The sequence below is a fragment of the Peromyscus eremicus genome, chromosome 2, assembly GCF_949786415.1.
Source record: "Peromyscus eremicus chromosome 2, PerEre_H2_v1, whole genome shotgun sequence".
Taxonomy (NCBI): domain Eukaryota; kingdom Metazoa; phylum Chordata; class Mammalia; order Rodentia; family Cricetidae; genus Peromyscus; species Peromyscus eremicus.
Genome location: NC_081417.1, coordinates 126,450,828 through 126,476,229, shown reverse-complemented (window position 1 = coordinate 126,476,229; position 25,402 = coordinate 126,450,828). Strand labels below are relative to the sequence as shown.

At 37.2% G+C, this 25,402-nt stretch overlaps 1 protein-coding gene across 1 annotated transcript in view; it reads right to left on the bottom strand.

Annotated features, from left to right (window-relative positions):
- Positions 1-25,402, bottom strand: part of LOC131904851 (selection and upkeep of intraepithelial T-cells protein 2-like) — a 52,617-nt gene that overhangs the window by 25,395 nt on the left and 1,820 nt on the right. Inside the window, exons 3-4 of the mRNA XM_059255855.1 lie at positions 24,961-25,019; positions 23,340-23,465 (exon numbers count right to left, since the gene is read on the bottom strand). Coding sequence (XP_059111838.1) covers positions 23,340-23,465; positions 24,961-25,019 — 185 coding nt within the window. The remainder of the gene's footprint in view (positions 1-23,339; positions 23,466-24,960; positions 25,020-25,402) is intronic.

Genomic DNA, 25,402 nt, shown 5'->3' with positions numbered 1-25,402 from the left:
ACTCTTGAATAATAACAGAACTGCTGGAGGCATCACCATTCGCCATCCCAAATTGTATGGCAGAGATATAGTCATAAAAACAGTGTGGTATTGAAACAAAACCCGACACAATTGTCATTGGAATCAAACTGAAGACTCAGACATAAGTAGTTCACACACCTATGGACACCTGTTTTTATGAGAAAAAAGCCATAAATACACATTGAAAAAAAGACAGCATCTTTAACAAACAGTACTGATCAAACTGTATGGTTGTATGTAAAAATAATGAAAATAGATCCATACTTATCACTAAGCACAAAACTTAACTCTGAATGTATCAAGGATATTAACATAAGTACAGATACATTGAGTCTGATAGATGAGACAGTGAGGATTAGTCTTGAACTCAGCACAGGAAAAAGACTTTCTGAATAGAACACCATTAGCACAGCGACTAAGAACAACAAAGAAATGGGACCTCATGAAACTGAAAAACTATGCAAGCAAAAGAAAGTATCATTTGAACAAAGATTTTTGCCAGCTACACATTTGATAGAGGGCTAATATATAAAATACATAAACAATGTAAAAATCTAGGCATCAAGAAAATAAATAACCCAACCAAAAATGGGGTAAAGATCTATATAGAGAATTCTCAAAGAGAACACTGAAATGACTGTGAAACACTTAAAGAAATGTTCACCATAATTAGCCACCATGAAAATGCAAACTAAAATTGCTTTGAGATTTCATCTTATACCCTTTAGTTACACTTGTCAATAAAAGAAATGACAGCTCATGCTGGCGAGATGTGAAGTGAGAGGTACAACCATACACTGCTAGTGGGAATTCAAAATTGTATAGTCACGAAAGAAATCAGTGTGGTCATTTCTCAGAAAGCTGAGAATAGATCTACCTGAAGATCTAGCTATTCTACTCTTGAGCATATACCCAAAGGATGCTTTATCCTAACTACAAAGACACTTGCTCAATCATATTAATTGCACCTTTATTCGTTATATTAAAAAATTGAAAAGAGCCTAGATGTTTTTCAATGGATGAATAGATAAAGAAAATGTTGTACATCTATACAGTGGAATATTATTATTCATCCATTTAAAAATGTGAAATGAAGTTCACAGGTTAATGGATGGAGCTAGAAAGAAAAATCATTCTGAGTGAGGTAATCCAGACCAAGAATGATAAATATAGTATGAATTGACTTATATGTAGATTTTAGCTTTAAGTCATCAATAAGAAAGCTACAATCTATATAACTACAGAGGTTAGGTATAAACTAAGGGGTGAGAAGGGATGGACTTTCCTAAGAAGGGAAAATAAATGTGTAGCTGTGGGTGGACAGTGATGTAATTGGAGGACCAAAAGGGGATGGTGAGTGAAAAGGAAGGAAATGGAAGGAAATACAGAGACAGTCAAAACTGAAGCGCATTTCTGGGGCCATATGGAAACTCAGAAAAGTAGGAGATTACTAAAGTTGTTTCATACATATATGAAGGCAATCCAAATGAAATCACCCAATAATGGGGGAGACAAAGCCACAACTGGATATCTCTTGTCACCAAAGGAAACTTTCAGTACCAGGAATGAGTCTAATTCAGGTGAAACCCAAGTAAATGTGCATCAGTGAAATTTGTCATTGGAAAATCAGCTTTTGCTAGAATATTCTACATCTATTATATCATTCATTGTCTAAATCTTTTCTTTTAAATGTCTTCAATTAATCTGTACTTATTTGTGGTTTGCACAGATGTCCCTGCAAATCTCATTATCCTAACCCATTTCATCTTCCCTCATCTCGCCTCTCCCCCGCCCCCACCGCGCTCTATTCTTAGCTTTGATGCATTTTAATGTGTATCTTTTGTACCAGTTCCTCAGTGTAAAGGTGATATGCAAGTCCTGTAAATTCAGTCCTCAAGGCAAGTATTCTATCTCTTTCATTGCACTTCCTTCCTGGAAGCTGAAACAAACCCAAGTAAAGATTATTTGCTGATTAGGCATAATTACTTGCTCCTCTACGCTGGATACTCTTGTGATTGTCTTCAACTCATTGCTACACTCAAACTTTAGGGACAATGATTTCAATGCTCTGTTCTTTGTACCATACCTTGATTTTTCTGGCATGCTTGACATTGCTAAGACTCATTAGAGCAAGTGAGAGTCATACCTGAACTCAGTGCCACTGTCTGAAGGAGGTACAAGACAACACAGTGTGTGACAAGAAGTACTCCTGTAGCTCCCATTACACCTGTGATGAAACATATTAGATGAAAGTATAGATTAGATTTATTTTAACTGTCCATTCAATTCCCAATATCTCTATAACCCTAATATCTTGCCTGATGTGTGTATGATATATATGAAAAATCTATTACATTTGACTCCTGGATCAAAGGCCAAAATACTAAGTAACTTATTTTAAGAAAAATCTGAATGTTTATGATATATCCTTCTTGAATTTTGAATGAATAAAATAAAATGACATACATATATGTCAAATGTGTTTCACAATCTTTTTCTGAAATTATTGTGTGTGTGTGTGTGTGTGTGTGTGTGTGTGTGTGTGTGTGTGTGTTTTACCTGCATATATATATGGACGATTTGTATTCCTGGTGCCTACTGAGGTCAGAAGAGGTTGTTTTATCTCCTAGAACTGGAGTTAACCATGCTTGTGAACCAGCATATGGATGCCAGAACTAAACCTAGGTCCTCTGAAAGAGCAAAAAGTACTCTTAACTACTGATCCATTTCTCCATCTGTCTTTTTTATATATTTTATTAATATATACTATCATACACAATGCATGTCATTATGACATTTTTATACATGTTTGTACTTTGTATTCACTGCCATTGCCCTCTCTTATGCCCTCCTAGTCCCACTAATCTTCCTCTTTCCAAATATTTTCCCTTATACTTTCATGTCTTTTTAATTTTTAGGATAATCCTTTGAGTTTAATTAGGATATTTTACAGGAGCATGGTAAAGTTCTGTTTACAGGAACATGGATCACCAGTGGCTACACCACTGAAAAAGTGTATCTTCCCCTCCCCAGCAATTATTAACTTCCTATTAAGTCTCAGAGTGGGATGAGGTCTTGTGAGTTCCTCACTTTTCCACAATGGAAATGGTGGCACTAATCCTGTTCAAGTCTTGTGCAGGTAATCCCAGTTGCCCCACTATCTCTCCTAGATAATTGTCTTTTCATACTTTTTTATTTTCTTCTTTTTATTTATTTATTTATTTTTAAAAAGCTTTTTTTTTCATTTTACATACCAATCCCAGTTCCCCCTCCCTCCCCTTCTCCCAACCCCCCATATCCCTCAGTCCTTTCCCTCTCCTCAGAGGTAAGACCTCCCTTGGGGAGTCAATAAAGTCTGGCACACTAAGTTGAGGCAGGACCAAGCCCCTCCCCCTTGTGTTGAGGCTGCACAAGGTATCCTACCCTAGGGAATGTGTTCCAAAAAAGCCATTTCATGCACCCGGGATAAGTCCTGGTCCTACTGCCAGGGGCTCCCCAAACAGATAGAGAAAAAAAATCACACATTTTTAAAAGAACATGTATCTTTCCATCTTCTTCCTCTTTCCAAATTTTAATGATAATGATTCTGCTCTCTACTATGATATTAAGTTTTAAAAAATATTTTGTATTTGAAATAGAATTACATTACTTTCCCTCACCCTTCCCTCCCTCCAGCTTCTCTCACATCACCACTCTCAAACCAATAGCTTCTATTTCTTTATTATTGTTACGCACATATACACACATATACATATGAACATACATACATATATACATAAATATATATACAAATGCATACATGTATATAACAACATCATTACATTGCAATAAACAATAACAACATTATCATAACAACATTAATAAAGAAAATGTATATATACATACATATATATGTGTGCATATGTAGAAATATATATAAACACAGCATACTGAGTTATTTTTTTCTGATTTGTGTGTGTATGGTTTCAAGGCTGACCACTCTGCATTGGACAAACATAATGGGGCTCATTTCTGGGAGAGTCTAATTCTCCTTCTCCCTCCCAGGAGTCCTTAGTTGTCTGTAGTTCCTTATATAGATGTAGAACCCTTGGAAAATTTTTCATTTTATGTTGACGTGTCCATTAATTCCACTGTTTCAGTCATGTTTATGTAGCTATTTCTAGGAAATCAACTTTTTAAATTTCCATGTATGACCAAGAACATGAAATACTTGCCTTTTTGTGCTAGCCTATTTTAGAAATTGAGTTTTTAAAGATATATTGTAAAAACTCAACAGGGACATCTCACATGTTCTATCCCTTTCTGACTTTGTTAATTATTACTAGATACAATAGAGAAATTATTCTGGTTAAGAAGAACATGGGATGGGCACAAGCCTCATTTCATGTGGCTGAGAAATAATAGTCATCAGAATATATTATCTTTAGCCTCGATCAAATGACACTCCAGAACCTGATTTCAGTATCCACTAAGATTCAGTGTTACAGAGTCATTTTCAACTATTCCATAAAGAAAACTTAGGAGTTTTCTTCCCCAGAAGGTACTAACCATTCTTCTGAACCCCCAGATTTACTAGTCCTTAAATATACTTCTGTCTAAATCTTTGGAACTTGTTTCTAAGCAGACAGTATTCCTTCCAAGAGGCACAAGGAAGAAGAAAAAGTAGAAGGGAAATTATCTGTGTAGACAGAACCATATCCTAAAAGATTACTAAATCCCCTTACTTACCTGAGCCTGACGATCCCAAGTCAGCTCTTTATTGTCCCTACAAAAGCATCAGTTGACTCGTGTGAGTTTTTGGTAATGTTCCAGTGTTTTAGTGAAGCCACCAAGCATGCCAGATTTAGACGGAGATCGGATAAACTAGCTACCAATGCCTCTCTCCTAACCTGAAAGTCTGGTCCCATGATTCTGCAAGCCTGATACTTAGGTGTCTTTGCCAGGGAACTTCCTACAGAGCTGGTATATTAACCTGCAAAAGAAATCTTTGTTTAGCTCAGTGTCTACATCTGGTATTACTCAAGTACTAGCAAGACTCACCTCACTCAGGGAAGAAGCAAAGCAAAACCAGACCCACATCTGTCATATACCAAGTGCCAAATGAAAAGCTACAGTGATTGTATTTTGAATGCTGGACCTATACATAGTGAGGAGAGGGAATTGTAGAAGCACAAGTAAATGGCTTTAAGTTCAGATAAAGCATTCCATGAAATTTCATTCAGTTAACAACAAATAACAATAACCTTGAAGTAAAAATGACCAGCTAGTCCAGTTAAGCAAAGGAACACAGTAGTTTTCCAGGCTGTCAGAGCAACTCTGTCTTGAACACACAAAAGAAAGTATTCAATTCAAAATACTACCGGTAATTTGCAATAGCTACTGGGGTAAAGGATTATAAGGAAAAAGGAGAGGTGAACTTCAGGAAGAAATAAGGGAAGTTATGAAAATTTAGGAAACATACGAATCATATGTATGTTTATATATGTGCAGTCAAGTTTTTAATATATAAATGTATATTAATGTTTAATATAGATGCCATTCATATATAAGTACAGACTAGCTATGACAATGAATGCATATAGAAACTTATTTACCTAAATATTTTTAATAAAATATTGTATATATTTATACATGTATGCACACATACATATAAAAGCATATTTCAGAAAATATGTAATTTTACCTCCACAAGTAAGTCATATAACTCACAGTAAATTTATCATGCATGTATAAATCATACACATGTAAATGATTTAAAATTTATTTTTTTAGTTCTTTGAGATTTTTGTACAAAGTTGTTTGATCATATTCACCTCCAATTCTTCCCAGATCATTACCCTTCCCTACTCAATCAACTTTGTGTCCTTTATTTAAAAATACGAACACTTTCGCTGCTGTGATAAAACACCATGACCAAAGCAACATGAGGAGGAAAGAGCTTATTTCAGTTACAATCCAGGTCACACTCCATCAATGATGGAAACAAAACCAGGAACTCACTCAGTGCGGGAACCTGGAGCCAGGAACTAAAGCAGAAACCCTGGAGGGAAAACTGTTTCCTGGCTTGATCCTTATGGCTTGTTCAGCTTGATTTCTTACCACATGCCCAGAGTTGGCACAACATGGAGTGTTCTGGTTTCTCTCAAATCAATAATTATCAAGAAAATACCAGTCTTGTCTACAAACCAATCATATGAACAGATTTTGCTCACAGTTAGAATTCCCTCTTCCCTGATATGTCTTAGTTTGTGTCAAGCTTGCAAAATCTAACCAATACACCCATCAAGACCAATTTGTGCCATTCCCATATTTTTGTATATACAGTCTTCCACCCTAGTACAATTGGCTTACCAGGGACTACACTCTTAGAGAAGACTCCCTCTCCCTCTCTCAGCAGCTATCAGTTGTCAATGACTCCTCAACTATGGGAGGCAATTTCATACCAAATATCTTTCTCCATGCAGGGATTTGGTCTGACTTGAACTTTATGATCTGATACCATGTATTTACTAGTGGAGAAAGTATGGAGTATGCTTCAGTTTGTATGCACAGTAAAAGGACTATTTGAACAGGACCCCAGTAACTTCAGCATAAGATCAGACAAATGGGACTCCATGAAACTGGTTGTTGTTTTTGTTGTTGTTTGAGACAGGTTTTCCTTGTGTTTCCTTGGCTGTCCTAGAACTGACTATGTAGACTGGGCTGGCTTCAAACTCATGGAGATCTGCATGCCTCTGGCTATCTAGTGCTGGGATTAAAGGCAGGTACCACCACTGCCCGGTTAGTTAGGGTTTCTATTGCTGAGAAGAGACGCCATGATCATGGAAAACCTTACAAAGAAAAACTTTTACTGGGCCTGGCTTACAAGTTCAGAGGTTTATTCTATTATCATCATGGTGGAAGCATGGTGCCACACAGGCAGACATGGTGCTGGAGAGGTAGCTGAGAGGTTTACTTCTGGATCAGCAGGCAGCAGGAAGAGGGAAGTATGGACCTAACTTGAGTATAGTGACACCTTTATCGTGGAAGTAAACTACAGCGATGTAATTGGACTTAAGGACCAATCAAAATAGGAGAGAATTCATGCCAGGTTCTATAAACATAGCCAACTACTCCTAGCTAGTGAGTCAATGATCCAAGAGGAGAACCTAGTACAGCCACTTTATAAAACCAATATAATCTCTGTGTTGTATATACTTATCCTCATTCCCACAGAAGAGTGTGGCTCCTACCAATAACCAAAGAAGCTTCTTTTTGTAGCAGAAGACTACTGTGAAGATCCACAATTTGTCAAAATGCAGAGAATAAGTGACTGTGGTGGTTAATATGATAGTAAGAGCAGAAGGACCAGGACACCTGCTGTGAGAGAATGTTTCCTATACATGACAGGGAAGCTGCACCCATGAAATAATGATATGACTGACTAAATAAGACTGACATAACATGACAATAAGAATGTGGAACATTTCATAGGCGCTCATGTAAGATTCATTGCTACAGGCAATCAATGACTAAGATTAGCAGAATAAATGGTAATTAATGTGAATGTGATGAAAAGGGAAATATTTATTCTCTGCTGGTGGTTGTGGAAACTAGTACAGGCATTGTAGAAACCAGTGTGGAGGTTACTAAAGAAGCTAGAAAGAGATTTGCCACAAGATCCAGCTGCACCACTTTTAGGCATATACTCAAAAGACTTGATAGCCTACTAAAGGGATAATTGCTCATTCAAGTTCATTATTATACTCATGATAGCCAAGAAATAGGTCAGGACCTGTCCCCGATGCATGAGCTGCCTCTTTGAAACCTTTTCCCTATGGTGGGATGCCTTGTTCAGCCTTGATGCAGTAGGGAGGAGCTTGGTCCTGCTGCAACTTGATATGCCCTGCTTTGTTGATTCCCAAGGGAGACCTTACCCCATCTGAGCAGAGAGAGAGGAGTGGATTGGGGTGGGGGGATAAAAGGAATATAGGTCGAGGGAATGGGAAGAGAGGAGGGAAGGGAAACTGTAGTTGGTGTGTAAAATAAAAAAAGAAAAAATATGTTAAAAATAAGGTGAAGGTAAAATAAGTGTGGCACATTTATACAGTGGAATATTATCCAGCTGTTATGAAAAGTGAATTTGTATTTATTTTTAGTTATTCCTCCTAGCATTCCATCCTTCATTCTGACCTTTCTTCCCACTCCACATAGCCATAAGGAAGCATACTACTCTAGAAGCTTCCTAAAATATATACACAAACATAAATAAAGAGTTTATATGGAGTTACCCTATAATGGAGCAACAATACCCATACCCCTACTAGACACCACAGACTAACAAATGCAAAGCCCAGTACCAGGAATGGATTGCCTCTTTTGGATTTGTTGGCCAGTGAGTTCCTACAAATTCCCAAACATTCAATGCACTTGGTTATCTTCCAGAACTTAAGAGTAAGGCCTCCTGGAGCTCTGCCTGGTGATTGGCTGTGCATCTTTGAATCTGCTTCCATCAGTCATTGGAGAAAAGCTCTGTGATGACAGTTAGGGTATTCACCGGTCTGATCTCTGTGGCAACACTGGGTTTTTCCTCTATCTCCATGATATCTCTCTATATCATGGTATCTCTTTCATTGTTTCCCCCTCCCTCCCTGTTCCAATCATCCCATTCCCTTATGTTCCCATCCCCTATCTCTTTCCTTCCATTGCCCTTCCCCCATCCCCAGTTTACTCATGGAGATCTCATCTATTTCCCTTTCCCAGGGTGGTCCATGCATCCCTCTTTGGGTCTTCCCTGTTAGTTAGCTTCTCTGGAGTTGTGGGTTGTTGTCTGATTATCCTTTGCTTCATATCTAGTATCTACTTATTAGTGGGTACATAGAGAAGAGGGATTCTATGAGCAAGTGCATCAGGATCATGATGGGGAAAGATGCAGGGATGTCCAAACCAAACTAGAGGGAACTCATGAAAGTTGGATCAATGGCTGTGGAGCCTGCATGGGACTGGACTAGACCCTCTGCATGGCAAGAAAGTTGTGTAGCTTGATCTGCCTGACTTGGGGGGCCCCTGGTGGTAGGATCAGAATCCATCTCTGGTGCATGAGTGGGCTTTTTGGAGCCCACTACCTATGATGGGATACCTCGTGTAGCCTTGAGGCAGGTGGAAGGGCTTGGACTTGCCTCTACTGAATGTGCCTCCTCATGGGAGGCCCTCTCATCTTGTGGGTGGGAATAGGGAGTGGGTTGGGAGGGGGTAGCTGGGGGTGGTAGGAGGGAAGAGGGAGATCCTTGACTGGTGTGTAAAATGAATGAAAAAAATTTCTTAATAAAAAAAGGGGAAAATAAAAAAAGAATAAGGCCTTAAAGCTGAAGACATAACACATTTGAGTTACAGAACACATAAAAGATCAAGCTGGGAGGTTCTATGGAAGATAAAAATAATATCAAATCTTTACCAGCTGTAAACGCTGTGAGCTATAACAGTGACCTGCCAGGCAATACATGCCCATTGGTACAATAGTGGCATTAATGTCAGGTGTTGATATTGGGACCAATAATCTGTAACTAGATAGGACATAGACTCTATAAAAACTTTCTAATTACTTTGCTAATGAGATATATTATTAAACTAACTCCTAATGACCCATAATTACATGTATAAATTTATATATCTCTCTAAGTCATCATAGAAGGCTCTTTTCCCCTGTATCTTTTATTTCATAGTTATCATTTAATTACATTTATCCCCTCCATTTCCTCTATCCAATATGTCCCATATACCACCTCTCCACTCTCCTTCAAATTAGTGACCTATTTTTTACTAGTTCTTATTGCATGCATATATGTAAATGTTTTTATATGTTTATACATATATAAACATAACCTATTGAATCTGTATAATGCTAACTGTATGTATGTTTCTAGGGTGACAATTTGGCACTGAACCACCAGTTGGCATTTACTTACCTGGGGAAAAACATCTTTCCCATTCCCAGCCTTCTTCAGTTGTTCATGGTTCTTTGTGTATTATTGAAGACTCATGGGATTTTCTCCACTCAGCTAGGTATGTTCACTAATGTCATCTTTGTTTTGCTCACATCTTTGAACAGCTCACATGTTCAGCATGAGCAGCCACACAAGTGAGACTCTATGGGTATAGCTCCTGATATTACTAAGAGATGCAGTCTCAATGATATTCTGGCTTTTAGCAGTCCTGCTCTCTCCTACAAAATGTTGCTTGAACCGTAGATGTGGGAGTGTTGTGTATGTGTCCACTGGGACTGGAGCTCCACGTCTCTGCATTTTGATTGTTTTTGGGTTTTTTGTTTTTTTGTTTTTTTGTTTTTTGGTAATGGTCTCAATCTGCCACAAAGAGAAGTTTCCTTGATGATGGATGAAGACTAAACTTATCTGTAGATATGAGGACAGATTTTTAGAGATTGTTGTTAGTGATTATGCTGCTTTATTAAATCAGTGCTTGTAGATTCTCCTCTAATAACCATGACATCACTAGCTCTAAGTAGTTAGCTAAGTTTCTAGTACCAGGAAAGGTCTGTCTCTTGTTGTATATGTCTTAAGTCCAATTGGAGAGTGATTGACTACCACCAAGACATGTGTACCCTACTGCACCATTATGGTTATGTTTGCTGGTTATTGATGGGATTCATAGGTGTCACAGCTGTGTAGGACTCTTAGTTTCCTCCCTCCTTAGGAAGCTTTCATGGAGCCTTTTGATGCCATGAAAGGTAGTCCTCAGGGAGGAAGCTTTCAGGTCAGTTCAAGATCAGGTCTCCAGGCCCTGGTCCTTAAGTGCATGGCTTCTTCAGCAAGAGAGACTTACCTTCCTCTTTTAGGTGAGTAACCAAAGGCAACAACAACAGGTTGTTTGGGGGAGTCTCTTGGACATCCCAGCCAAAAATTCAAAGAGAGCTATAGAAGCCTCTATTTTATAGTACATGATGATTATCACAGAGACTGTTGAATGCTCATCCATAAATGAGATATACATATCATACCATCTTCCAAAGGCTTAAGGCTCATTGTGAATCAAGAAACAGAAAGACTGTAAGTTCCAGGGGTGGTTTATCAGCATGTTTTTCAGACAGAGTAGGACAGTTGCACATAAGAATCCATAGCAGTTGAGATAATATGTATAAGACCTTCACAAGCTTAAGCCACAAATATATTAGCATGGAGAGAGAAGCTGAGGCACAATATTCCACCCCAAGTTAAGGAGGTATGGCAATTGATAGCCTCTGGGAGAGAGAGAGGGAGTTTTCATTAAGGGTGCACTTCCTGGTAGGATACCAGGTTCCAGTGGATGATTACACCTCCATGAGTATATGGACTTTGTAAGTTAAAAAAAAAAAACACAAAACAAAAAGAGGACACAAAGTTGTGCGAAGCAAAGGGGGAGTAGGGAGAATGAATCATTATGATTAAAATATAGTATAAAACATCCTCAATGATGGTGCACATCTTTAATCCCAGCACTTGAAAGGCAGAGGCATGAAGATCTCTGTGATATCTAGGCCAGCCTGGTCTTCAGAGTGAGTTCCAGGACAGCCAGAGCTACACTGAGAAACCCTGTCTTGAAAAAACAAGGAAAAATCTCAAAGAGCTAATACAAATGAGAAAAATAAAATCATGAATGTTGGAAGAAATGGATGAATTTGTAAACAATTGTCTTTATTGAGGTAATCTAGACACAGAAACATAAACATTTCATGTTTTCTGTCTTATGTGCATGGGAGCTTTGATTTTGCAGATATGTAAGTTTGTTTTGCAGTGTTAGGAATTTGTAAATGACCATTGGAGAGTGGAGATCTTTCAAAGGAGAGGAGTTAGAATAGCCATATAAAGGGGAATAATAATGGAACAGGAAGGATTCCATGGAGTGGGTGATGGAAGGGCAGGGTAGAGGAGGGAGTATGGGGAGAGATAACTAATACTGAAATCCTTTTGAAAAAGACACATGAGAATCACTGAGCTGAATACCCAACTCTAGAAAATTTCTAAAATATATACATATATATGTATATATACAAACACACACACACATACATATGTGTGTGTGTGTGTGTGTGTGTGTGTGTGTGTGTTTAAATAGGGTTATCCTATAATAAAGGGGCAATTCCTCATTAGATACTTCTTGATGGTAAATAAAATGCCCAATAGTGGTACAGAGTAACTATTTTTTGAGTTGTTGGCTAATGGGGTTCAACAGACTCTTTTAGGAGCTTTGTGGCCTAGTTTTAGATCAGTATAAGTGTTAGGGGACCAGTGTTGGGGTTCAGCCCTGACCTATAGAAGGGTCCCTTGAAGGTGGGAGTGAGTAATTGGGGAATGATATTTAAAAATACAGGTGAAGAAAAATACAAAGACACAGGATAGCTTCAGGAGGGCCCTGAGTCAATATCCAGCAGCCTCGAGTTTATTTCTAATAGAATTTTTATATATTAGCAAAGGGATTGGCGAAAGACCTCCCTTTCTCAAGATCAAAGCACAATGTACAAACAAGTGTAGACCCTTCAAAACACCTGGTAACATATCCCATGGCAAAGCATCTTGTGATTAGGCCTTAAAGTATAAGACACCTGATAACCATGCCTTTGTACCCTATTATGCAGCCTTGAGAGCAACATAAACTCTGACTCCCTGACCTTGAGTCAAACCACAAATTGGAAGCTTTGTGGACTTCCACACATATGAATGCATGTCAATGAGTCTCTGAGAGGCAAGACCCTTGGAGACATTCTTTCACTAGGCAAGAACCAGAGGACCTCAGAACAATACAGAATACTACTGGGATAGTGTGGCCTGCATGCTCTTTTCTTCCTTATAATGTTGATGGTTCTCTTGGTGGACTTTAGTTTCACTTTGTCAGTCATGCATGGGACAAATGTAATCATTTCCTGAAACCCCACTTTTATTTGTCAAATATTTTCCCCTAAATATTTGATGCTTCTCAGTTTTCTTATCTAAAAATCCCTGCTGTGAGTCTAGATCCTAGAAACTGTTGTGTTCCAGTGGTAACAGAATCAGCAACAATCAAGTAAATGGGCACATAAAAGGAAGCAACACAGGTGATGTTAACTGTGTCTCCCCATTCTGGAAAAAAATACATTAAGAATGGTTGGCATTATAAAAAAAGACAAGTACCTTATCAAAGGTTACCCTTTATAGAGAGGCTTAGGTGTATAGGACCCTTTTGTAGGACAAGGAAACAGAAAAATACAAGCTAACTGTATGCCCATAGCTTATGACAAATCAACCCTGTTTCTGTAAATATGATTTGTTAAGTTTTAAATAATATTATTGTTCTTGAGAATGTGTGCCTATGTCTGTCACCTTTTAACTTTGTAAGGACAGGATGTACCTAGTTCAATATTTAGCCAAGTAACAAAATATGGAACATTGTTTTTCATTTAAAAGTTGTTTTGATTTAAAAGTTTAAAAAAATGTTTTTGTCAGAGGTTAATTCTAGGTTGGGTGTAAAATTTTGTTTGTTTTTAAAGTATGAATAAATATGGCTTGAGCTATTGGGAGCTGCCCTGCATGAAAGTAATCTGGTGGTCAGACACTTCTTTATGCTGACACCCCTTTCCCGTCTCAGGACCTGAACCCAGCTAAGTCAGAAGCCTGGCAAGACCCCAAACATTACAGGCTGTTATGAAACCTATAAGATACAATAAGAATAGAACCAATAGAAGTTGTGTACATTATAAAAATACAATTTATTAAATTGGTTTATGCAACAGGATGTAAAGAGGCAAAGAATCCACTAATTTCTCAATCCATGAATCTGGATGTCTTTGCAGTTCCAATACAGTGTGGAAGTTCTGGAAGTTCCATGGAAAATTACAGATACTTAGTCCACATTTGCAGGCCAAAGATGCTTGAGTATCTCATCAGAGGATGGTGACAGCAGCAGTCATATACACATTTGCAAAGGCAGGTAGGTGACGATATTTATTTTTCAGACTCCAAAAGCAACACCCACTTTGAGGTCAGGTCTCCCCACTTCCCTACCTTAGTTAATTTTCTTCTGTAAATTGTTTCTAGGGCCATTGTTTCTAGGACTCTGGACAGGAAGCAGTACATCATGGAAAGAGTAAATGGCAAAGCGAAACCACTCACACAATGCTTAGAAAATAAAATAAAGAGATAAGATGGGGGCAAGTTCCCATTATTCTCCTGAGTGTGTGCCCACATTACCAAGAGATCCTCTGCTAGTCTTCACTTCTCAAAGATTTTACTGTCCTTCAATATTACTGTACTGGTGACCAAGCTTTTACCATTTGGACTTTTGGAGGTACTTAAAATCTAAACAACAGTGGACATTCTTTTGCATCTGTCTTATACTGTAGACTTTTCTCTTAACCTGTTTTCTTAGAACAACTCATTGAAGAATCTGGAACATGAGTCTAAATTTTATTGGTTGCTTCTCTGTTGTTTTGTTTCATGTTATTTTTTTTCTTTACTGTAAATAGATGTTAGAAAACAGGATAAATCATTCTCTTTCAAGTTCTCTTATCAGAAGCCATAATAAGTAGAATAGTATACTAAGTAAATTAGTTATCTTATCTTCATTAACAATATAATCTTTGTTTTTGTGATAGTACCAACTATTGATATTCATTGGCTAGGTCATGAATAGAGTTACCTACTGGTAGCCGTGGAATGTTGCTATAAATTTCTTCATAGAGAGGGGTATAAGCAACATCTATCCACTCTCCTAAGGTCTCAAAGTAAACCAAGGCATGCATACTGGAGAGTTTTGTGTGTCAACTTGACACAAGCTAGAGTCATTAGAGAAAGGAGCCTCAGCTGAGGAAAACTTCCTTGAGATCATCGGTGAGACATTTTCTCATTTTGTGATCAATGGGGGAGTGCCCAGCCCACGGTGGGTAGTGCCATCCCTGGGCTGTTGGTCTTGGGTTTTATAAGAAGGTAGGATGAGCATGCAATAGGAAGCAAGCCAGGAAGCAGCTCCCCTCCATGGATTCTTCATCAGCTCCTGCCTCCAGGATCCTACCCTGCTTTGAGTACCTGTCCTGATTTCCTTCAGTGATGAACAACAATACTGAAGTGTAAGCCTAATAAACCCTTTCTAGCCCAATTTGATTTTTCATCATGGTGTTTTATCACAGCAATAGAAAGCCTAACTAAGACAAATTGGTATTAGGAGTGGGATATTGTTGTGACAGACCTGGCCATGTTTTTGGGAGGATTGTGGAAGGGCTTTGAACTAGAACCATTGAGTTTTAAGAGCTAAGTGAGGTATTCTGTGGAACTTGGAAGAAAAAATGTTAAGAACAATACAGAAGATTAAGGCCTGGTTTGTGAAATTTCAGGGGGAATATTAAAGACTCTACCAGGACCATTAGTTTGAATTAAGATTCTGTGGTTCTAGTTAGTGGGAGTTGAAGAATCACCTGTGATTAACAAGATACCAGAAATACTAAAGCAAAAATTTGCTTTGCTGGAAGGCTTGATGCTGGTTGGCTGGAGCTAAGAATTTAGGGAAGGTCAGTGGGGAGGGCATTGAGAGCTGTGGAGGGAGGAGAATCTTCAGTGTTGGGTCTTCCTCTCACTCCCATTACGGCACCAACCTATGAGTAAAGGAGATTGCCATTAAGAATCATTTCAATAACTTTATTTGCCATTCATTTTTGTTCTATCCTAGGTCTCTGGGCTATCCAGCCTCTGGTTCTTGGGATCCAGGCAGTGTTGGGCATGTGTTCTCTCTCATGGCTTGGCACTCTGGTTAAACCAGTCATTGGTTACTCACCCCTTCAAGTTCTGTGCCGCCATTGCCCTAGCACATCTTGCAGTCAGGACAGATTATAGGAGAAAGAGTTTGTGGCTTGGTTGCTATTCTAGTCAAGCACAATATTTTAAAAATATTTTTGATCTACGGTGGTATAATATGTAGATTCAGAGGCCCAACTATGATTTCACATCCTATCATTTAAATACTCATTAATTTACAACTACAATATACTTTTACATTAACATTTCAATAATTTACTTTTGCATATTTTCTACATAGTCATAGTGTTATCTTTCCTTATTCCCACTTTAAAGAAATATTTCTCAAATGATTTCATAGATTCACTTGTATTAGTGTATTTTAAAATCTTTGGCTAATTTTTTCTCTTATGAGGAACTATTTGGAATGGGTAAAATTATAAGCTCAAACACTTCAGAATTTCATACATTGTTATTTTTTTCTAATATTCATTGATGTGCATCAGTCATTCAATACTCATTTAAAGATATTCTAGTAAGATAAGCAATAAAATTAAATATAACACTATGAATTGCCATCTGAATATAAGAACTATTGGGAAATAACATATACCTGAAAACACACTGAATCTCAATATATCAGGAATATTTTGATGATAAAATCAGTGTCACTTCTAACTAATACCTATTACCTCATATTTTGTGGCTGAATAAAAATGGAAAACAGTGAAGTTTCTTTATATATATAGTGAAAGAGTTAAATAATGTCCAAAGAAGATTAAGTTGTGGTAATTTTAAATTCATGAAATACATAACAGTGGAACAAAATGATCGGTATAGGAAATAATGTCATCCAAATAGCTTTGGAGAGGCAAACTTTGTAATTTTGGAAGATTCTAAAAATGTCAACAAACAAACTGGTTTCACTTATTGAAGCATGAGGTAATAAAATCTGAGCAATACAATTAGGATTCTGCATGCTGTAAGTAAGATAACAAAATAAGCTTACTACTTTAAAAATGTCTTCAAATTTATTTTACTGTTCTATGTGTATGTGTTTGGCTCCATATATGTCTGTGCACCACATGGGACCTATGAAGGTCAGAAGAAGGCATCAGATCTCCTGAAACTGGAATGACAGACAGGTATCAGCTGCTATGTGAATGCTGGGAATCAAACCCAGGTCCTCTGGAAGAGTAGCCAGTACTCTTAACCACTGAGCTATCTTTCTTTTTGATTGCACACTTAAAGTAGAAACTCAAGCAGGAAAAAACTACAACTTGACCTCAAATACTAATAATGTATAACATAGTAAAAATTGAGTCGAGGAATTAATTTTTCTTCTCTTGAGAAACTGAGTGAACCTTGGCTAATAATAAATTATAAAGCAGGAACTTCAAGAGAAGAAAAGTTTGTGTTGATCTTAAAATAATGATGCTTCTTGTTTACTTACCTCTTACATGTATGCATGATAATAGGATGGTTGTAATAGTGAAAATTGCCACCAGAAAACCTACCACAATTGCCATATTTGCCATCCAGCTATTGTATACGGAAAACAGGGGATCTGAAATAGAAACTAAGAAAGTTTAAAAAAATTAGAAAATTAATGAGGTTGTGTTCTGTGGGATAATGCTCTTGTACACTGTAAAGATTTGTCACTCCTATTGGTTAAATAAAATGCTAATTGACCAGTAATCAGGCAGTAAGTGTAGGTGGAGTGACCAGATCAGGAGAAGGCTGGGAAGAGAAAAGGCAGACACAGAGGAAGGAAGAGAAAAATCCTGGACTGAGAAAAGGTACCAAGCCACGTGGCTAAATATAGACAATAATTATGAGTTAATTCAAGCATAAGAGCTAGTTAATTATAAACCTGAGCATTAGGCCAAACAGTTTATAATTAATATAAGCCTCTGTGTGTTTATTTAGGACTGAAAGTCTGTGAGACCAGACAGGATAGAAACTTCCATTTACAGCTGTGTACTAGACAAAGAGAAGTTAAATGATATCATTTAATATCATTTTACTACCTCTTAAGATTCTTCAGAAATGAATGTGGTGATAGATGCCTGTAATCAGCATTTAGGAGGCCAAGGTAAGAGGATTGAGTCCAGCCTCTGTTATATGAGAAATCCTGTATCAAAAAAAGAAAGGAAAGAAAAGGAAGGAAGGAAGGAAGGAAGGAAGAAAGAAAGAAAGAAAGAAAGAAAGAAAGAAAGAAAGAAAGAAAGAAAGAAATGAAGGAAGGAAGAAGATGAAGAGAAAAGTAATTTAATCTATAGAGACATTGTTTTGCTGCTTAAATGGACTGATTCAACCAGTTCTCACAACTATATGAAATAGATATTTTATATCCTATTGTTATTATCTACTATTTGATGCAGCAATAGATGAAAATGTGGGGAACCTCAGAATGAGTGGAATGAATTTTGTGTTTAAGAAAGATATGAATATTTAGAGGCTATACTGTAGTAAGCAGAATTGGTCTCCAAAATATTCACACCCACCCCTTGAAAATTTGCAACACGTTATATTAAATGGAAAAAAAGGAGTCTTCTGGTATCATTAAAGCTGTAAACCCTAAAATAAGAAGATTACTTTAGTGAACACAATATAATAATATAAACTCTTAAAAGCAGAGACTTTCATCAGCTAGATTCAGAAAGAAGACACAGAGTGATATAAGATGGAAAGACATCTGACCCATCATTGTTTGCCAAGTCTCATGGGAAGCCTATGATGTAATTCACTCAGGCTCCACATGACAGTTAGCAAGAAAATAGGGCTCTATAACCACAGTTGCAAGAAACTATCCAACAATATTAAAAAATTTGGGAATGCACAAATGAAGCTCTGACTAGGATAGAATCATACATGACTGACCAAAAAACAAAAAAGTCAATGAAATTATTCTTAATGATATTCTGCTATGCTCATAGATGGGTGCCTTGACCATTCATCATCAGAGAGACTTCCTCCAGTAGCTGATGGGAGCCGATACAGAGATACAGCCAAACATTAGGTGGAGCTCAGATAAGCCTGCAGAAAAGGAGGAATGAAGTATTGTAGAAGTCAGAAGTTCAATGGCACTAGGAAAACAAGTAAGCAAGCTCAAAGAGGCTCACAGAGATGGGAGCACCAATCACAGAGCTTGCATGGGTCTGTGCTAGGCTCTTTGCATGTATTCTGTGGTAGTTTAGCTTGAGGTTTTTGTGGGCCTTCTAACAATGGAAGTGGTGGTATCTTGCCTTGGACTCTTTTGTCTGTTCGTTGGACCCTTTTCCTTCTACTGGGTTGCCTTACCCAGGCTTGGTATGAGAGTTTATGCTTAGTCTTATTGTATTTTGTTATGCCATGTGAGGTTGATATCACTGGGAGGTCTAATCTTTTATGAAGGGAAATGGAGGAACAGTGGATCTGGGGGAGAGAGGAGGTGTGTGGGGGAGACTGAGAAGAGGGGATGGAGGGGAGGCTGTGGTCAGGATGTATTGTATGAGAGAAAGTAAATAAAAATAACCAATATGATTGTATAATCTATACAATTAGAAGCTATCTAAGGCAAGTACCTCGATTCTTCCTAGACTCTCAGAAAATCCAGTGTTTAGTCTAGTGAGCCCCATTTCGGGGTTCTGACAACAAAAATTATATGAGCGAATATTTTTATATTTGTCACTATATTTAATTCAATTTATTGTATTTGTCAGAAAAAGTGTACCATGGAAAGGACACAATGAATTCTAGTAATACAGCCCGTAGAAATGAGGACATATGAATTGCCTGACAATATTTCACATTAATTTTTAAGGTGATCAAGTGAACTACAAAAGAACATTGATACATGGGGAAATGATTGTGAAGAAAATGAGAAGTTCAGTAGAGAGAAGTTATAAAAGAGGGACAAACAGGAATCCTGGCCTGAAGAGCATAATGAAGGAAACCACAAAGTGACATGGAGCATAAACAACAGAAGAAACTTGACCAAACAGAGTAACCAATCCTTAAATTAAGAGGGGGCATGAGGAGGGAGAGATTATTTGGAATTATCAAAACAGAAGAGAAAAATAAACATAACAAGAATTAGTAAAGTCTATATTGCATGGGAGACAAAATCAGACAGGTAAATTTTACATAATAGGGATTATGGGAGGAAAAGAGAGATTATTTAAAGAAATAATGAATGAAAACTTCACAACTCTAGGAAAACATAGGAGCATCAGGCTACACAAAGTTCAATGAAAGCCAGTGATGTTCAACCCAAGGAAGCTGACACCAGGACATACTTTATACAAATTGTCAAAAATAAAAGAATACCTATTCATACAATGCAGAAACCATAGCACGTGACTAACATTTTTAATCAATAAATGGTGAACAACACTTACAGATCTAGGCAATATTACCTAAGGAAAAAATATGACTATGTCATGAATCTACAACACAGAATGCAGTACATACAGAGGATGTGAATAAACGCAACTGGGGAAAATTCCTGGAGACACAAATACACAATTTAGAATATGACATTCAGGGAATATCTGTGATCATAGAATTGCCAGTATTAAACAAAAACAATGTTAGTCCAGTGTGCTACTACATGCCTTTAATCTCCATGTTTAGGAGGCAGAGACAGGTAGATGTCTGAGTTCGAGGCCAGCCTGATCTACACAGCAAGTTCCAGGACAGCAAGGGCTACACAGAGAAGCCCTGTCTTGAAAAATCAATAATAATAATAATAATAATAATAATGACAATGAGGATGATGTTAAGAGACAGTCCAAGAAGGCTGAACAGAGAAAATCAATTCTTCGTGCCTCTAAAATTAAGAAATAAAACAAGAAATGGTTATTTGTACTACAATAACTAAAAGAGAACACGTGAACTAAAAAAGAGAAAGCATGAACCCCGTAAGACACAGACTGAAAATAGCAGCAAAGAGAGAAGTACAGAACATTCTGGCTCCCCAATAAAAGATATTGAGGAAATAGTGGAAAGAGAAATCGTGGTCAAAGTAAACCCATCATAAACACTGTCAGTCTCCACTACGGGAGTGCTCTGAATTCACCATAGTCCTGGATTTCAATTATATAGCAGCCTTGATTCTGTTTAGGAGCTTTGCTTCAAAGAAGGAATTTACATGATCTCTTCTACAAGCCCTAGAACCCATATTTGTGCACTCTAGTGCACTATTTAGAATGAATAAACATTAAGAATTCATATTCTTCATGGACAGAAGTCCTAGTGCATTCCCATGTCTGAGTCTAAAAACATTCCAACACATTTGTACAACAGGCTGTAGTCTTATGATCATAATCATACCCAGTAGTGAAATGAAGCCCCCATATTGAAGGAAAACAATCAAAATTTCATCAATCTATGAGACTTTACTCCAAATGCCAAAAGAATTATGTAAACAAATAGCAAGTTTTAAGGCATTTAAACTAAATAAAATCATACTTCTTAAATGTCCAAATACAAAGTGACAGCAACGGAAATAAAATGAAACTGACATTAAAACAGACCTATAGGAAAAAAGTAGAGATAACAGAATTGAATGCAGGTATATATTTTCAATTGAAGTGGACAAGGCACTAAGAACACACAATGGAACAGGAGAATCTCTTAAGTATACAGTTCTGGGACAACTGGGTGCCCAAACAGGTGAAAGTAAAGCCTTGTCTTGTAACCTATACAAAAATCAACTCAATATATTAAATATGTAAAGCTAAAGCCTAGGATGATAAGATTCCTAAAAGAAAACATAAGAGCAAAGATTGGTGAAGAATTCCTAAAGATGACCTCAAAGGCACAGTAAACAGCAGAAAGATTAAGTAGAACTGCAGGAAACTAAAATGCTTGTGCACAACACATAAAAATGATCAACAGAGTGTAAAGGCACCAAGACCTTCAGAATGCCAGAAAAGCTTTTTATGAACCAAGATCTGATAAAAAGTAATACACACACACACACACACACACACACACACACACACACACACACACACTTTCACACTTACATAAGTCAATAGAAAGGGTTTTCTTATTCAATGTTAAGAATATGCAAAGTCATACGATGATCAGTTGATTATAAAGGTATCTGAGTACCAACATATGAACCAGCTCAACTCATTAATCCATCCACAATAGCTGACTACACTTATGTAGTCATTAAGACTGTCCAACTTCCTATAATAAAGAGGAATTGAACACTGGTGGCTCTTGATATGGCTGAGATGATCTGTATCATATCTTTGCCACCTACGTTTTCTCCTGCAGAATCTTCAGAAGTTATAATAAGCAGTTACTTGTGTTGTGGGATGTCTTTCTGTATGCTGTGAATATGTGTTGCTCCCATGGGTTAATAAATAAAGCTGTATTGGCCTATGTCAGGGCAGGATCGAGCCACATGGGAAATTCAAGTGATATAGAAAGAGAAGAAAGGCAGAGTCAGGGGAGATGCTGTGAGCTGCAGGCAGGAGAAGCAAGATGTGAGAGAACAGGTAACGCCACGAAGCCACATGGTAAAACATGGATTGATAGGAATGAGTTGAGTTGAGTTGTAAAACTAGCTAGCAAGAAACCTGAGTCACAGGTCATACAACTTGTAATTAATATTAAGCCTCTGGGTGATTATTTTATAAGTATCTGTAGGACCACAAGTGGTAGAGATTGATCCAGAGAAACTTTTGGCTACATATTTGAAAAGGTGTTCACAGTAGTTTGGTCTTAGTTGCTTTACTTTCTGGGTATTTGATTGTGAATATAAATACAAATTGTTTGCCTTTGGTGATAAAAGCATAGGAAAATTTGATTTCTCGGTTTTATAAATTCTAAGGAAGAATTTTCCATGGGAATCATAGAAGTGTACAGGTCTTTGGATTCTATGATCCAAAGCCTATTTAGTAAGAAGTTGGAAAATGAAAAAAAAAATAGAAGAAAGAAACCTCCTCTGGAGACCACTGTGACTCTGAAGTTTCCTTTTGTGATTTGGAAGAAATGTGCATATTAGTACACAATCTTGCTCTGCACTGATTTCCGCTAACAATTCTGTATACATATTTCCCCTATAAGCTTTTAAAGAATAATATATTGTCAAATGTCAAAATCATATTCATTTAGTGTTATTCTTCTCATCACAGACTCTACTTCTACATAGTTACCACATTTCATACTTAATAGAGTCATAGAAAGATTCCATAGTTTAAAAAGCCTCGTGAAATTGCATATACGTAAAATATCATTATTGAAATTAAATAGAAATTCTTTATATTTCATATATTTTCAGTACAGACTTTATGATAAAAACTGTTAAAATTTTTGATCCACAATCATATATGTATATATATTATTAAACAGTGAGAAAATATTTAAAGTAAATGAGAGTTGATTCAACAATATTTTCTGAAGCTATGTTTCTTTCTTCTTGTGGCAAAGCAGAAGGATCTGGTCCCCAATAAGCTGAAAACACTGGAAGCGTTAGTTAGATCCTCCTGGGGATGATGTAAGTTTCACATAACTAAACAATTCCAAAGAGACATACATCTAGGACAAGAGAATTAAAGATATGCTATCACCATTAATGCTATTTACCTTTGTTCCGCAATTGCAGATACTTAAGAAGGATTGTTATAGAGAAGACTATGAAACACAGGAATTGTAAGGCCATCATTATTGTGTCTAATTTATGGAAACATGGTTCACATCTAGATTCACGATCTAGAACAGAGAGAGTTAGAGTTAATAAAAGGAGCTTAGGAGTACATGAGACAGCAGCCCAAAGACAACCACCTGAAAAGATGGGCATCGTTATCCCATTCATGATAATCTCTAAGTAGAACTGAAGCATCAGGCTTGTTTTGTGAGTAGGATATCTCAGTTAGACTTCTAAAACTACCAGAACTAAGAGAAACTTCCTTTTTGGACCTTAACGATCTAACCTAGCACAAAATCAGTAGCTGTGGGGACTGGAGATAGCTTGGCTCATAGGAAACTTCATCAGATTCAATCTTGGACAAGAGTAGCTGTGAGAACAGCATTAGCTGCAGTGAAGGGATTGAGTTCCATCCACAGATTATGAGAGCAGACATGGCTGGCCTTTCATCAGTGTCAATAAACACTCTTACCTTTGACCTGCGAGGACCCAGCTCAGAGACTCACTTCCTAAGCTAAACAAACAGTACACAAGTGTTTCTCTATAGATTACTGAGTATGTATCCATAGGATAGTTAATGTTTATGTCATCTTCCAGAAAAAGATGAACGAAATTTTTGAAGTAACTAGAAATATATTTTAGACATTGTAGCAAAATTTTGACTTTTTGTTTCTGGAAGGCAGGGAACCAGAACTTATTTGTGTGTGTGTGTGTGTGTGTGTGTGTGTGTGTGTGTGTGTGTGTGTGTGTATGTGTGTGTGTGTGTGTGTTTCCAGAATCACCATTGAACATATCGTGTAAAAATTATCTGATATCAAAAAAGAATAAATTTCCCACAATCACCTTGCAATAGACTATTTTAATGACTAAGTGGTCTCCATAGTATAGAAGATGCAAAAGAAGAAACTTGAAACCAAGTTGTTGGGGTATTCGATCACACTGTGAACCCCAAGTTTGTATTTGCATTAACTAAATAAAATTAACCTTGTGTCAGGAGGCTGAGTTAGCACTAATTGACAGAAAGTGATCACAGAGCCTCAGAGGGTATCCAGGAGGGATAGAGAGACGCACTGGAAGTAGTAGGAAGGAATTTGGAGTTGCAAGAGTTTTTTGTTTGTTTGTTTGTTTGTTTGTTTGTTTGTTTGTTAGTTAGTTAGTTAGTTAGTTAGTTAGTTAGTTAGTTAGTTTGTTTGTTTGGTGGAACAGAAGGATGCGCTTTTTGGGAGACACCAGCAAGGAAAAAAGGTTAGGTAGTTGCTAATCAACCTCTCAGAGATAACATGATTGCATTCTAGCCTTTGAATCTTGAGACTTACTTATAAATAGAACTATAGAGATTTAGTTAAAGCTATCTTTATTGGCAGCGACAGAGCCAGTGCCTGCAGGAAAAACATTCCCACCAGGCCACTGCCAGAGAATCAGGCTGGTAACTGTGGAGTTGCAATTGCTGGCTGAAATAGCAGTAGATTAAGGTACAGCCACTGTGCCAAAGTTAAAATAACACCAAGTACTGAAAGTAATAGCATAGTAATATGGCATGAAATTTGGAGCCAAACATACCTGTAGGTCCATCTTGGCCATGTCCTTTATAATCTGTGTAATCCACTATATCCTCATCCCTAATAAGATGACAGTAACAGAACTACCTTTTAGCAATAATTTAGATAAACTCAATAAAGTGATTATCAAAATTCTTGGCATAAGGAATTACCCTCTAAATATGATTTATTAATTAGGAGTCTATGGGTTAGATAAACTAATAGAATGAATAGATTTCAACTTCTCCTTTGAGTCACATTATTTTTGAATCGATGTTAAATTGTAGCCTTCTATCACTTTGGACTCAGATTTCTTAGTGAGTTATCTAGTTGCTACTCTCTGCTTTATTACTAACTCAGCCTATGAATTCTTGTGTCTCCATATTGCAGCTTTACTCTGTTCTATAGTAAATAATAAATTTTTTTGTGAGTTGGAAAAGAGTGGTTCTCTTTCTTTAATTTTA